Source organism: Polistes fuscatus, unplaced genomic scaffold (assembly GCF_010416935.1).
Source record: "Polistes fuscatus isolate 324 unplaced genomic scaffold, CU_Pfus_HIC Scaffold1, whole genome shotgun sequence".
NCBI classification, from domain to species: domain Eukaryota; kingdom Metazoa; phylum Arthropoda; class Insecta; order Hymenoptera; family Vespidae; genus Polistes; species Polistes fuscatus.
The window spans coordinates 19378232-19389920 of NW_025112997.1; the positions used below are offsets into that span (position 1 = coordinate 19378232).

At 27.9% G+C, this 11689-nt stretch overlaps 3 protein-coding genes across 7 annotated transcripts; 2 read left to right on the forward strand and 1 right to left on the reverse strand.

The window, feature by feature from the left end:
* Window positions 1-412: 412 nt before the first annotated feature.
* LOC122515542 (zinc finger protein 2 homolog) lies at window positions 413-5039 on the reverse strand. 2 transcript variants are annotated; one of them, XM_043632942.1, is made up of 11 exons: window positions 4777-5039; window positions 3575-3807; window positions 3305-3496; window positions 3031-3213; window positions 2616-2944; window positions 2100-2522; window positions 1785-2022; window positions 1556-1696; window positions 1338-1457; window positions 1089-1247; window positions 413-1001 (listed from the first exon to the last, which is right to left on the reverse strand). In XM_043632942.1, exons 2-11 carry the CDS (start codon window positions 3794-3796, stop codon window positions 768-770), a joined length of 2241 nt encoding a protein of 746 aa, XP_043488877.1. In that variant the 5' UTR covers window positions 3797-3807; window positions 4777-5039; the 3' UTR covers window positions 413-767. The 2 variants fall into 2 exon arrangements, with proteins under 2 accessions (XP_043488877.1, XP_043488886.1); XM_043632951.1 differs by lacking the exon at window positions 4777-5039 and adding an exon at window positions 4180-4349.
* A 7-nt stretch (window positions 5040-5046) lies between these two features.
* LOC122515556 (double-strand break repair protein MRE11) lies at window positions 5047-8906 on the forward strand. 4 transcript variants are annotated; one of them, XM_043632970.1, is made up of 13 exons: window positions 5047-5131; window positions 5548-5643; window positions 5778-5949; window positions 6118-6254; window positions 6323-6513; window positions 6579-6783; window positions 7023-7289; window positions 7380-7461; window positions 7534-7678; window positions 7757-7920; window positions 8037-8163; window positions 8265-8606; window positions 8797-8906. In XM_043632970.1, exons 2-13 carry the CDS (start codon window positions 5559-5561, stop codon window positions 8887-8889), a joined length of 2010 nt encoding a protein of 669 aa, XP_043488905.1. In that variant the 5' UTR covers window positions 5047-5131; window positions 5548-5558; the 3' UTR covers window positions 8890-8906. The 4 variants fall into 4 exon arrangements, with proteins under 4 accessions (XP_043488905.1, XP_043488911.1, XP_043488895.1 ...); XM_043632976.1 differs by having other exon boundaries at window positions 5052-5108; window positions 5602-5643; XM_043632960.1 differs by lacking the exon at window positions 5047-5131 and adding an exon at window positions 5207-5340 and having other exon boundaries at window positions 5602-5643.
* A 549-nt stretch (window positions 8907-9455) lies between these two features.
* LOC122517923 (tetraspanin-2A) lies at window positions 9456-10862 on the forward strand. Its single transcript, XM_043636548.1, has 5 exons — window positions 9456-9542; window positions 9816-10013; window positions 10140-10316; window positions 10408-10593; window positions 10750-10862. The coding sequence occupies exons 1-5, from the start codon at window positions 9456-9458 to the stop codon at window positions 10825-10827; spliced, it is 726 nt and encodes a 241-aa protein (XP_043492483.1). The 3' UTR covers window positions 10828-10862.
* The last annotated feature ends 827 nt before the right edge of the window (window positions 10863-11689 follow it).

Consider the following 11689-nt stretch of genomic DNA (forward strand, 5'->3'; position numbering starts at 1 on the left):
AATAGAGTTAATTATAACAATTACAAAATTTGAAAATATAAACTTATGAAACAAGGATTAAAAGGAATTTTACATTCGAATCCAAGATAAGTGGAACTGATATTTGCGGTAAATAGTCTCTATTATATTATATATCAAATAAAACGTCTAACGTAAAATAAATATTATCGTTACCAAAAAATGACAGGCTTTCCAAAACTTCGTATCAGAAAATGTAATAGAAAATATTTAATTATAGTTAGACGACTTACTTTATTTGATATAAATTTAGTATCTTTTGTTATTATATACATGATATAATTTTGTGAAAGATATACGACCAAAAAACATAGAGCCGTAAAAAAAGCACAAATATTTTATATACCTTTTTGTTTTTCATAAGTTTATGATATAAGTTTGAACATGCTAAAAGTAGTTTTACTTATATTGTATATTTCTTATCACTTATACAATTATTACTTGGTGTTACAAAATCATCAATGATTGAACAAATAACACATTCCATGCACTTACAATCTAATTGAAATTGTCTTTGATTAGACGCATTTCTATAAATACATTATTACCATACATTATTATTAGCGAAGTAGATCATGTTTATAAGTGAGATAACCTATTTAATATTATTATATTTAAGTATAAAATAAAAGATATTCATTTATCTGATAAAAGTACATCAATTATGTACGGATTCAATATAATCCTAGAAGTACATATTTAATGCTGATCAGTTAATTATTATGCTAAGCAATAATTAAATTAATTTTTTATGTATTTTGTACTAAGCTCAGCCAACTTCTACCTTCTTCGGATACTGACGATGGAAATTTTATCTGAACCAATCTTACAGAATGTTTTTTCTCTTCCACAATTTCTTTATATTCAGCAGGATGGGGAACAATTGTTTCTCCTTCTTCACTGTCGTTGTAAGTGTATACTTCTTCAACTTGATTTGTTTCTTCGTTCTTATCTTCTATAGAATCTCCTTCAGTGAAGTGAATCTATTAAAAAAAAAGAAACAGACATTTCAAATTTATGTCATAAAATATACATAACGTATGCATTATTGTAATATAATATAATATTACCTGTTCATCTACCGTTATTTGATCAACTACTTCTCCTACAACATTCTCTTCGACAGGTATATTTAAAACACTTTCTTCATTGTATATTTGATTATCATCCTGATGTTGTATGATAACGTGGTCTTTTAATTCAGTGACATATAACGCAGTCTCTTCCAGCTAAATATTATTTCAAGTTATTTATTAATAATTACATGACTTATAAAATAAATAAAAATAAGTATAAAAATAGAGAGAATAAATAATTACCTGATTATTTGGGCAGTCGTCCATTAACAATTCTGCATTATTTTCTGGAATTGTTATTATTTGATCATCTTCCGTGGTTAAGCGTGGTTGATTAACAACAATTGTATCGTTTAAGTGTCCCTATTATATAATAATATATTAGTTAAATTGTAAATGTTAAAAATATAAATTTAGCAATATTTCATTTTTCTTTATTAATAAATAATCAGACTGTATACCTGAGCTTGCATATGAGCATACAACAAAGGCTTTCTCATAAAGCCTGTACCGCAAACTAAACATTCATAAGGCTTTTTGTCACTATGTATGAATCTATGTGCGTTTCTATTATCTCTACTATTGAATGCTTTTCCACATACCTAAAAAACAATGTAAATTTTCTCAAAAATAATATATAAGATAATTACTTTGAATATAATAATAATAATAAAATCAATAATAACGTACTTCACATAAATATGGTTTTTCGCCAGTATGAATGCGCATATGTTTTTTGAAATGTTCAGGATAAACAAAAGTTGCTGTGCATACATCGCATTTATATGGTCTTTCACCTGTATGGGCTGCTTTTATGTGATAATCAAGAAGTCTTCTTCTCTTAAATCCTTTATCGCAATCGATGCATTTGTATCTTTTGTCATTGTAATGCGTAGCACGTTTATGAGATTGCAGATTGGATCTTTGACTAAAAAATATTGTTTATTTAGATTTTTGATTTTATATATAAAATATAAATGACGAACGACACAATAATATTCTTACCTAAAAGTAGCTCCACAAAATTCACACTGATAAGGCTTCTCTCCTGTATGAGTGCGTTCATGATCTCTTATTTCTGCTTTCCTAGCAAATGCCTTCCCACATTCTCTGCATATATATGGTTTATATCCGGTATGAACAATATTATGTACTTCTAAGTTATGCGGCGAACCAAATGCCTTACCACATTGAACACAAACATGCTCTTTAACACCATTGTGAGTTCTTTCGTGTTGATTCAAATTTTGTTGGCTCAAAAATGTTTTATTACATTGCGAGCACCTATATGGCCGTGGTCTTATCTGATGTGTTTTAACGTGAGCTTTGTACGTATACTTGGATGCAAAATTTTTGTTACAAGTCTCACAAACATGTGGGCGTGCTCCAGTATGTGTATTCATATGCTCTTCCAAAAGATTTCTGGAACTACGAATCACACATACTCTGATACTTATTTTTATTCATAAAATTATAAAGAAATATAAATATTAGCAAATTGTTTCAAATGATATAACATACCTGTATTTTTTACCACAAGTTTCGCAAGACCACGATTTTACTTGCGGATAATGAATTCTCTTGTGGATTCTAAATAATCGTAAATTACCAAAGATTCTGTTACATACTTCACATTGAAAATCACCTTCCTCCTTTGCAACGTGTTCATCTAGGTGAAGGGATAGTAGATTTCTTTTTCTAAAGTCATCTCCGCATACATCGCAAATATATAAACGTGTTTCATGGATATTTCTCATATGCATTACAATAGTTTTTGAATCAGCAACTACTTTTTCATCCTCGTCTGAACATAGTAAACAAGTATAAAGAACCCCTTCTCTAATGACTAACTGAAAATAATATTTTATATATTTATTATTAGACGATAATTATTATTTATGAGAGAGAAAATTTGCATCTATACGATATAAAATACCTGCTCCTGAGAAGTTTCGTCTTTTTCATTAGATTTAGATTTTTTTAAGCTTTTCTGTTCTTGTTCATTGGTCGTATCAAGTATGGCTTCTACGCCAACAAATATGTTTTCAGATTCTTCCATTTCATTACTTTCTTCCATTATCTCTTCGACTACTTCAAAATCCCTTTCATTTTCTTTGTACTAAAAACAAATCATTCGTTAATATATATTATGATCGTTCGAATAATTATTTATCGTAAAAGATATTCTTAATAGAAAATAACATGTATACATTTAATTGATTAGAAATCTCATCGTCTTTTAATTCAACTTCCATAGTTTCACCTTCTAGATTATTTATATAATCATGATCGTTATATTCCTCATCATTTTTTGGTAAGTCTGTTATTTTAGTAATAGTTTTTTGATAATTATTAAATAATTCATGCTTTATCTCCAATAGTCTATTTTCTAATTCATCGATCTGAAAGCACAATTGATAGTTGTAATATATTGTATTAAAATTCATAAATTACTAATAGAAAGAAATTAAAATATTTACCTCATTAAATAATTTATAACATTTTTTACATATAACCAATGAATGCGCTGTTTCTTCATTAATATTTACTTCTAAAACTGTACAAATAGTATCGACAAGAGGCTTATCGGAAGCAGTAACGGAAGTATCATTAAATATGCGTATACTGCTTCTAGTTGAAACTCCAACTTTATTATTGCATATTAAGCAATGGGTAATATCCTTCTCATAATCAGCCGTCATCTTTCTTATAACTAAAAAAAGATCAATTGCATCGGGTTGTTAATATAAAAATAAAAAATCAATGAAATAATATCTATTCTTTAACCCTTTGAATACTGAATATTCTTAATCGAAGTGAATCGAATCGAAGAATGAAATACTTTATTTCTAGTATAAGTTCTGTTGATCGGTTATACTAGGCATAGCTAACAATAAATTATTTTCCTATATAAAATAAAAAAAGAAAGTTTCTTTTGAACATAATTTTGGTGCGAAAAGACTCAAAACAATTATCGATATGCAAACTGAAATCGCATTCCTTGCATTTATGTCGATAAACGTATAGTTGTGTCTATAGCACTCAAGGGGTTAAGCAAAAACTGCAAGTATCCATTTGTTCTTACATGATACATATTCTGCAGATATTTTATTTCTTATATCTTTCAAATTTTATGTGTGAAAAGTATTATTAAAATACATATTTGAAAATTGTAGCCAAGTACATGTGAATCAGATAGATTTATCTTCATTGGAATGTAAGAAATATAAGTATATTTAAAAAAAATATTAATGATGTTGTAGTCTATTGAACTACACATATGGAATATCTCGTAAATTTCTAGAAAATTATTATCTATCTACAATCTTAATATTATAAAAATACGATAAATATCGTTGAAGCAAAGCAACATTTTTTTTTCCATTATAATTATAAGCGATGAACGATATTAAGAAATAAAAATACATTTTAAAATATCGCTTATTATTTCTCGTTATCATGATATTATTAATTACTATTAATTTATTAATGAACAATGCTTTGAATCGTTAATCGATGCCTTCGACATGTGATCAACAATCGTACCGCATTGCGCACATTTATAAGTAACTGGTAAGACCCAATAACCCTAACAATATTATTACAGACTACAAAACAAAATTTGTTTCATGAATTTCTTGTTAATGGAGAGAAAATGAAGTAAAAAGTTGCCAGCACTGACTTGAAATTTTCGTTTCTCGTTCCAAACGATTGGTAGCGAACACAATAACGCAGAGTTTTTAATGCCAACACCATTTATATCTTCTTCATGGTGGTCAGGGTGCGAAGAAGATCCATATTGAAATCCTAACGTTATTTTTAAACACTTTTTTAATATTCTAATGGATTTTTCTTATTGCGAAGCGTCCTGCAATAATTATGAATCTAGAAATTCGACGATACTACGTCAAATGCCTTCTACACTGACCATAAGAAGCATAACCGCCATATTGTCCTAAGAAACTGAAGCGATTTAAGGCGAGTTTCTATAACACGACATTGGTTAAATGCAAGGTGCACACTCAAGTAATCTTTAGGTATTTTTATATAAGATATATTTATATAGATATTTTCTTTGTGTATTACTATATGTATTTGAATGTGTATTAAATAATACGTACAAATCATATACACTTATATATGCGTTTAATACAATTTTCTTATTGGCGGTTAAATTACCCAGAATACCTATCGTTTTTTAAATTTGTCGTCACAACACCGAATTCATATTTTATTACAATTATAAGTAAGAAAATTTAATTGTGGAAATTTATACTATGTATGGATATAGATAATTAATGAAGATCACGATTAGTTAAATACCTTCGCTCGCGTCAGATGTCGTTTCTTAGAATATACGAATTTCTTTGATCTTAGCTGACTCTGTTGATATTCGTTAACAATTGAATAATTTGTTAGAAATTGATTACTTACAATAATCTTGACATCCCAGGTGTATTTAAAATGACAAAAGCTAACCCTGATGATACATTTCGTATTTTGATAGCTACTGACATTCATCTTGGCTATCAACATGAAAGAAATAAAGGTGCGTCTTAAAGTATATTGTTTTTATTTATTAACAAAGAAATATATTTGTGTAAAAAGAATTATATTAATTTTTCTTTTTTATTAAATTGTGTGACTTTTTAAAAATATATTTATGTGTATTTGGTTACACAGGTCAACCACTAAACGATAGTTTTACAACATTTGAAGAAATACTTCAATATGGTAAAAAATATCAAGTTGATTTTATACTCCTTGGAGGAGATCTTTTCCATGACACTAAACCCTCCCAAACAGCTATGGTTGAATGTATGGATTTATTAAGAAAATATTGTTACGGATCAGGGTTTGTATACAATATTAAAATAAATTAAATTATAAACAGGATGCCCCAGTTACTTTTCAAAAAATTTTACCATCGTATTCTATAAATCAAAATAAGAAGAAAATGTTATACAAACAAGAGCTTTTAAAATTCTGAATTAAAGTAAATATATTTTTTATAATTTAACAGAGACGTCAAAATGGAATTTTTAACAGATCCCAGTAAAGTTTTTGAACATTGTCGTTATAAAAGCGTTAATTATGAAGACCCAAACATGAATGTTAACATGCCAATATTCACAATTCATGGCAACCACGATGATCCAAGTAAGAAATAAAAAAAAAAAGATCCAATTGAAATTGAATAAAAAATAATTTTACAATAAATTTTCCAGATTTTAGTAGCGTTGGTTCTATGGATATATTATCGGTAACAGGGCTTGTTAATTATTTTGGAAAATGGATGAGTGTTGACAAATTAACTATCGAACCTATAGTATTAAAAAAAGGTAGTACACACATTAGTTTGTATGGTATGGGTTTTGTCAACGATCAAAGATTGCATAGACTTATAAAAAATAATAAGGTATGTTTACCTTATTTCTAAAATATATAATTTATTATTAATTAATATTGTATTAATATTTACAGCTTGTATTGAAGGAAGTAGAAGAAATTCCAGAATGTTTCAATATTCTTGTTTTACATCAAAATCGTGTACAGCATTCATTAAATGATTTTGTCCCTGAAAATAAATTACCACGGTTTCTTAATTTAATTATATGGGGACATGAGCACGAGTGTCGTATCGAACCAGAATCGGTTGCAGGTGTTCCATATTTGATATCTCAGCCAGGTATAACATTTATTTAATGCTATTTACATAATCTCTTGTACTATAACAATGTATGAGACTCGTGATACACTTAATGACCGAAACATAAGAAACTGCAGCACCGAATATTTCATACAGCTCTGTACATTAAATCATAGTACAGGTGGTTGATGTAACAGTTAATATTTTAAGATAAATTATTTAAATGACTATGCTTTTTTACACTTCTATATTATTTAACATTGATAATAATTATACAGGTAGTTCTATAGCAACATCATTATGTCAGAATGAAACAGTACCAAAACATGTCGGACTATTATCTATAAATAAGTTACGTTTCAAAATAAAAAAACTAAAACTAAATACTGTAAGACCTTTTGTATTAGATACTATAAATTTATATAAAAATCCGGAAATAGAAGAAAGGAGAAATGCAGACTGTGCAAATCCAAATATTATTATTACCTATGTAGATGAATATATAGAACATAAAATTTTACCTAAGGTGTTAACACAATATACAGGTAATTTTTTTCAAATATATATTACAAATGTTTGTTATAGAAAAATATTGTAATATTAATAATCTTATATTGAATATTATATCATTGCAGGTCATCCTAAGCAACCGAAAGAACCCTTAGTTCGTTTACGAATATTTTATAAAGACGAAAATGATTTATTCGAAACCACTGGGTATATTTTTAATAAATTATAATAATATTTAAATAATTATGAGATCCCAGGTACTAAAGAAATATTTTGTAGACTCGGCCAAAAGTATTGCGATGAAGTACTCAATCCAATGAGTATGATTTTATTTCGTAAGATTTCCGATAACTCTAAGTCAAGCAGAGATGAATTTCTTAATTCTTCGCTGGATGATGTAGCGGAGAAATTTCAGTTTGAAGACGTAATACAAAAATATGTGACTTAATAAAAATATGACATATTTAATGTCTTTTAATATTTGTTGTTATTTTCTTAATAGGAAGAAACTGGTTGGACACAAAGTGTTCAAGGAACTATTAAAGAGTACTTTAATTCAGAGGAAAACAGAAATTTGTTAACAGTCTTATCTGTTGGCGGATTGAATGAAACGTTAAGTCAGTATATTATAAAAGCTGATGAAGATGCTATACAAGATGTGATACAGTAAGATATTTAATATAACATGATCGATTTTATTTATTTTTTTTGATACAAAAAATAATCCAAATTTCTTAATGCACACACACACACACACACACTCACTCATTGACACATTTTAGAAACCAAATAAGTAAGAATAAAGACTACTTGAAGAAATGCAATTTAAAAACTCCTGAAGAAATTATAGGTAAATTAAAGGAATATAGAGATGAGAGAAACCAAAAGGAAAACGAAGAATGTCAAGATGTTAGTCGATATTATTTATTATTAATATTTGCAATAAGCAAATATTATTGTAAATTTTCGTCTCTTTTTTTTTTATTTTTTAATGAACTTTATTCGTACAGGTAATTAATTTCCTGCAAAGCAGATCATCTAAAAGAACTCAAAAAAGAACGCAAGCTGATAATAATGATAGTAATGATAGTAATGATGACAATGATGATATTGATGAGATCGTTATCAATGATAGCAATGATGAAATGCATGACAATGAAAGAAGCAAGAGTGTTGCAAGTAAAGCTAAAGGAAAAAAAACTACTAGTGCAAGAGGAAGAGCGAGTAGCCGAGGTACTACTGGAAGAAGTTCTAGAGGTTCAAAAACTAATTCGATGAACAAAAGTGTAAAAGAATTCTTTACTTCGAAGAATTCTGACATTGTACCTAACAAACGGAAACAATCAGAACAGGTCAGGTCTAATATATTCATAAATATTGAAACCTTTTTTTTGTAACGAGATTTCAATTAAATGCATGTAGAAAAATTAATACAATTAACGCTTCTAATGTGGTTATTTCGTTTACAAGTATGCTTCTACTGTATGAATACTTGCATTGCGAATAAGGTTTTATTATATGATTTTTTTTGTTCTCATACAGATGCAGTCAACAAGAAGTCGACAAAATACTGCATCCTCAAGTCAATATAGTCGATTGAATGTGACAAATGTATTTCTAGATGATTCAGATTAAAAAGCCATTTATATGTGTACCTGTATTTCGTCACTGTGTTATGCAGTAATGATATTTATGTTTTTCTAATTTTTAATTATTATCAGTCGATTAAAATAATAATTGTTTTATGTATTAATTTATTATCAATGAAATTTTTGATAACAAAAATTGTTGCGTATTTTTTTAACTATTGTAAGATAATGAAATATATTTACAACTTATTTTTAAATAGATATATTTTTCACGAGTAAGGTTTTACGATTATTTTCTTTTAGGAAATATAGATTATCAGTTTTTCCATTTTACGATGTATATCATCTTTTATTTATATTTCTTTTTTTCATGAAGGGAGTGAATCATATCAGATTCGTAACGTAACTTGGGCGTTTTATCTAGGACGTGCTTATCCACTTATCTTATATTTGTTAGCGATAAAGATGTCTCACGTATGTCATTGAGAAGCTATGCAAGTTTCAGTTGATTTCATCTGATATCTCTCACGAAGTCTTCTAGATTTTCTAACAATAGTGCACGGTGTATTGTTTACGCGTGATATCAATAATTGTAATAACAAATTGTACAAAATGGTGGTGAAAAATTCTACCCCTCAGCTGGAACAGCAAATTCAATGTATTAAGTTTACGATATTTTGCTTGAACACCGTTATGTGGGTAGGTAACATTATGAAACACGAGATTTTGATATAACGTCGTGCAATATTTAATATAAGAAATATCATATTAATTAATATAACTTTCATTGGAAAATGTATTGTAGTATGTAAATAATATTATACATACTGTTAGAGTAGAGTCACATTAAAACATTAATTAAAATATGATATAGTAAAAAGATATTTGTTAATATTCTAACAAGAGATTGATCGAGTATTACAAATTAAAAGCATGTAAGATGATATTAATGAAATTTTTTGTTATCTGTAGATTTTTGGAAGTGCGATGTTCGGCTTATGTTTATGGCTAAGGTTTGAGCCAGTGTTTCAAGATTGGATAACGTTCTTGGACATGTACGAATTTTACATTGGCATTTACGTATTAATGGCAACGTCCGTATTCGTAATAATCATTGCTTTCATAGGCTGTGGCGCAGCTTTGATGGAACACATTCTGGGTCTCTTCGCTGTAAGTTAAAATTTATTAAAAAACAATTATTCATCTCTTCTTGTTATCTCTTTCTGTAGTAAATTAAATTTTAAATACTTCCTAATTTTTGTTCCCCCCTTTGTTTTATAAATTTATTTCTTTCAGCACGTGGGCCTTCAACTATTTTGCTTCATATGCGGCTTGGCAGGTGCTGGTGTTGTTCTTGATTATTCAACTTACGATAGCCAAATTCAGCCTATTATATACAGATCAATGATTCATCTTATCAGTAATTCTCAACATGACAGGGCAGCTGATATTCTTAAAATGATTCAAGAAAACGTAAGTTAAATTTCGGATAAATGTGTGTAAAATTTCTTTTAGTCGTGACAATAAAATGTTTGGATCATGTTAAATTTGTGGATTAATATAGGTCGGTTGCTGTGGTGCTGACGGTCCGATGGATTACGTGAGAATGTTAAAACCTTTGCCAAACGAATGTCGTGACACTGTTACCGGAAATGCCTTCTTTCACGGTTGCGTTGAAGAAATCTCTTGGTTTTTAGAAGCAAGATCAGGGTGGCTTGCTGGTTTGGCCCTCTCTTTGTGCATGTTGCATGTGAGTATTGATGAATATTAAATGACATATCTCAAATGATACATAAAATAATATTTTAAAAAAGAATAAATCGTAAATATTTTTCTTCACAAAATAGCAGTGGCATTTTTTCTTTTTTGTAATTACAATTTACACACGAATATTTCGTTGTTACAGGTAATATTGGCGGTACTCACTTTAACACTTATTCGTGCTATTAAAAAAGAAGAGGAATCTGTCACATTCAAACATTAATAAATAAATTAATTAATTAAATTGTATGTGCTAATTATTAAATATTACGCGAGCGTTAAACTTACAATTTTCTTGTTTTTTTTTTTTTTCTTTAATTTTTTTTCTGGTAAATATAATTTATACAAGCGAAATTATATTTTTAGTTTTATTTTTTGTTATTATATTTTTCAATAGTCGAGAAACAGTCGATAGAAGGATAGCGTGTACTTTCCACTGATGTTAGTTTCTTATATAAAATTTGGATACAGATACAATAATAATTATTAATGCGCGCGAAAATGATGAGAAAGAACAAAAAAAGAACGAGAGAAAAAATTTTCAAAGTATTCCATTTTTCATTGCGTTAATATATGTATCTTATATATTATAGAGTTATATATTTTTTTTTTATCTGAAATATATTTTAATTAATATTATATAAATAATATATATATATATATATTTTTTTTTCTCTCTCAATAGTCGGACGAAGAAGCATTTTCAAAAGTTTATTAAATTAAAATTTGAATTTTGTCATGTTTCTTTACTCTCCATACGAAAGAAGTTCATAATTTTATAAATGTTTCATAAACATAGTATTTATATAATGCAGTTGGTCCAATTATTGATAAATAAAAGTGCACATGCAAGATGTGTTATTTCAAGCGTGGATCCAGCAGCGTATAATAAGAAAAGTAAAAAGGCCCGTCATTTCGTTAGACTGTTCATGCATTATTTATTTCATAAGTTTTTCTTTGTTTTTTCTTTTTATTTTTTGATTGACTGTATCATTAAGTATTATTATATATATTCATTATTTTATGGCCAAATAATACCGTTAATTATGTACGATGCTTTTGAGTAAAGACGGTTTACTCGCTTT

Bases quoted from the DNA above. Each gene is read 5' to 3' on its own strand.
- LOC122515542 (XM_043632942.1), bottom strand. From the start codon at position 3,796: ATGACGGCTGATTATGAGAAGGATATTACCCATTGCTTAATATGCAAT. The intron at 3,214-3,304 runs GTATACATGTTA...ATTTGTTTTTAG, and splicing joins AGATTTCTAATCAATTAAAT to TACAAAGAAAATGAAAGGGA. The intron at 2,023-2,099 runs GTAAGAATATTA...AATATTTTTTAG, and splicing joins TTTTGTGGAGCTACTTTTAG to TCAAAGATCCAATCTGCAAT.
- LOC122515556 (XM_043632960.1), top strand. From the start codon at position 5,235: ATGCGTTTAATACAATTTTCTTATTGGCGGTTAAATTACCCAGAATAC. The intron at 7,679-7,756 runs GTAATACAAAAA...TTTTCTTAATAG, and splicing joins AGAAATTTCAGTTTGAAGAC to GAAGAAACTGGTTGGACACA. The intron at 8,607-8,796 runs GTCAGGTCTAAT...GTTCTCATACAG, and splicing joins AACGGAAACAATCAGAACAG to ATGCAGTCAACAAGAAGTCG.
- LOC122517923 (XM_043636548.1), top strand. From the start codon at position 9,456: ATGGTGGTGAAAAATTCTACCCCTCAGCTGGAACAGCAAATTCAATGT. The intron at 10,014-10,139 runs GTAAGTTAAAAT...TATTTCTTTCAG, and splicing joins ACATTCTGGGTCTCTTCGCT to CACGTGGGCCTTCAACTATT. The intron at 10,317-10,407 runs GTAAGTTAAATT...GGATTAATATAG, and splicing joins TTAAAATGATTCAAGAAAAC to GTCGGTTGCTGTGGTGCTGA.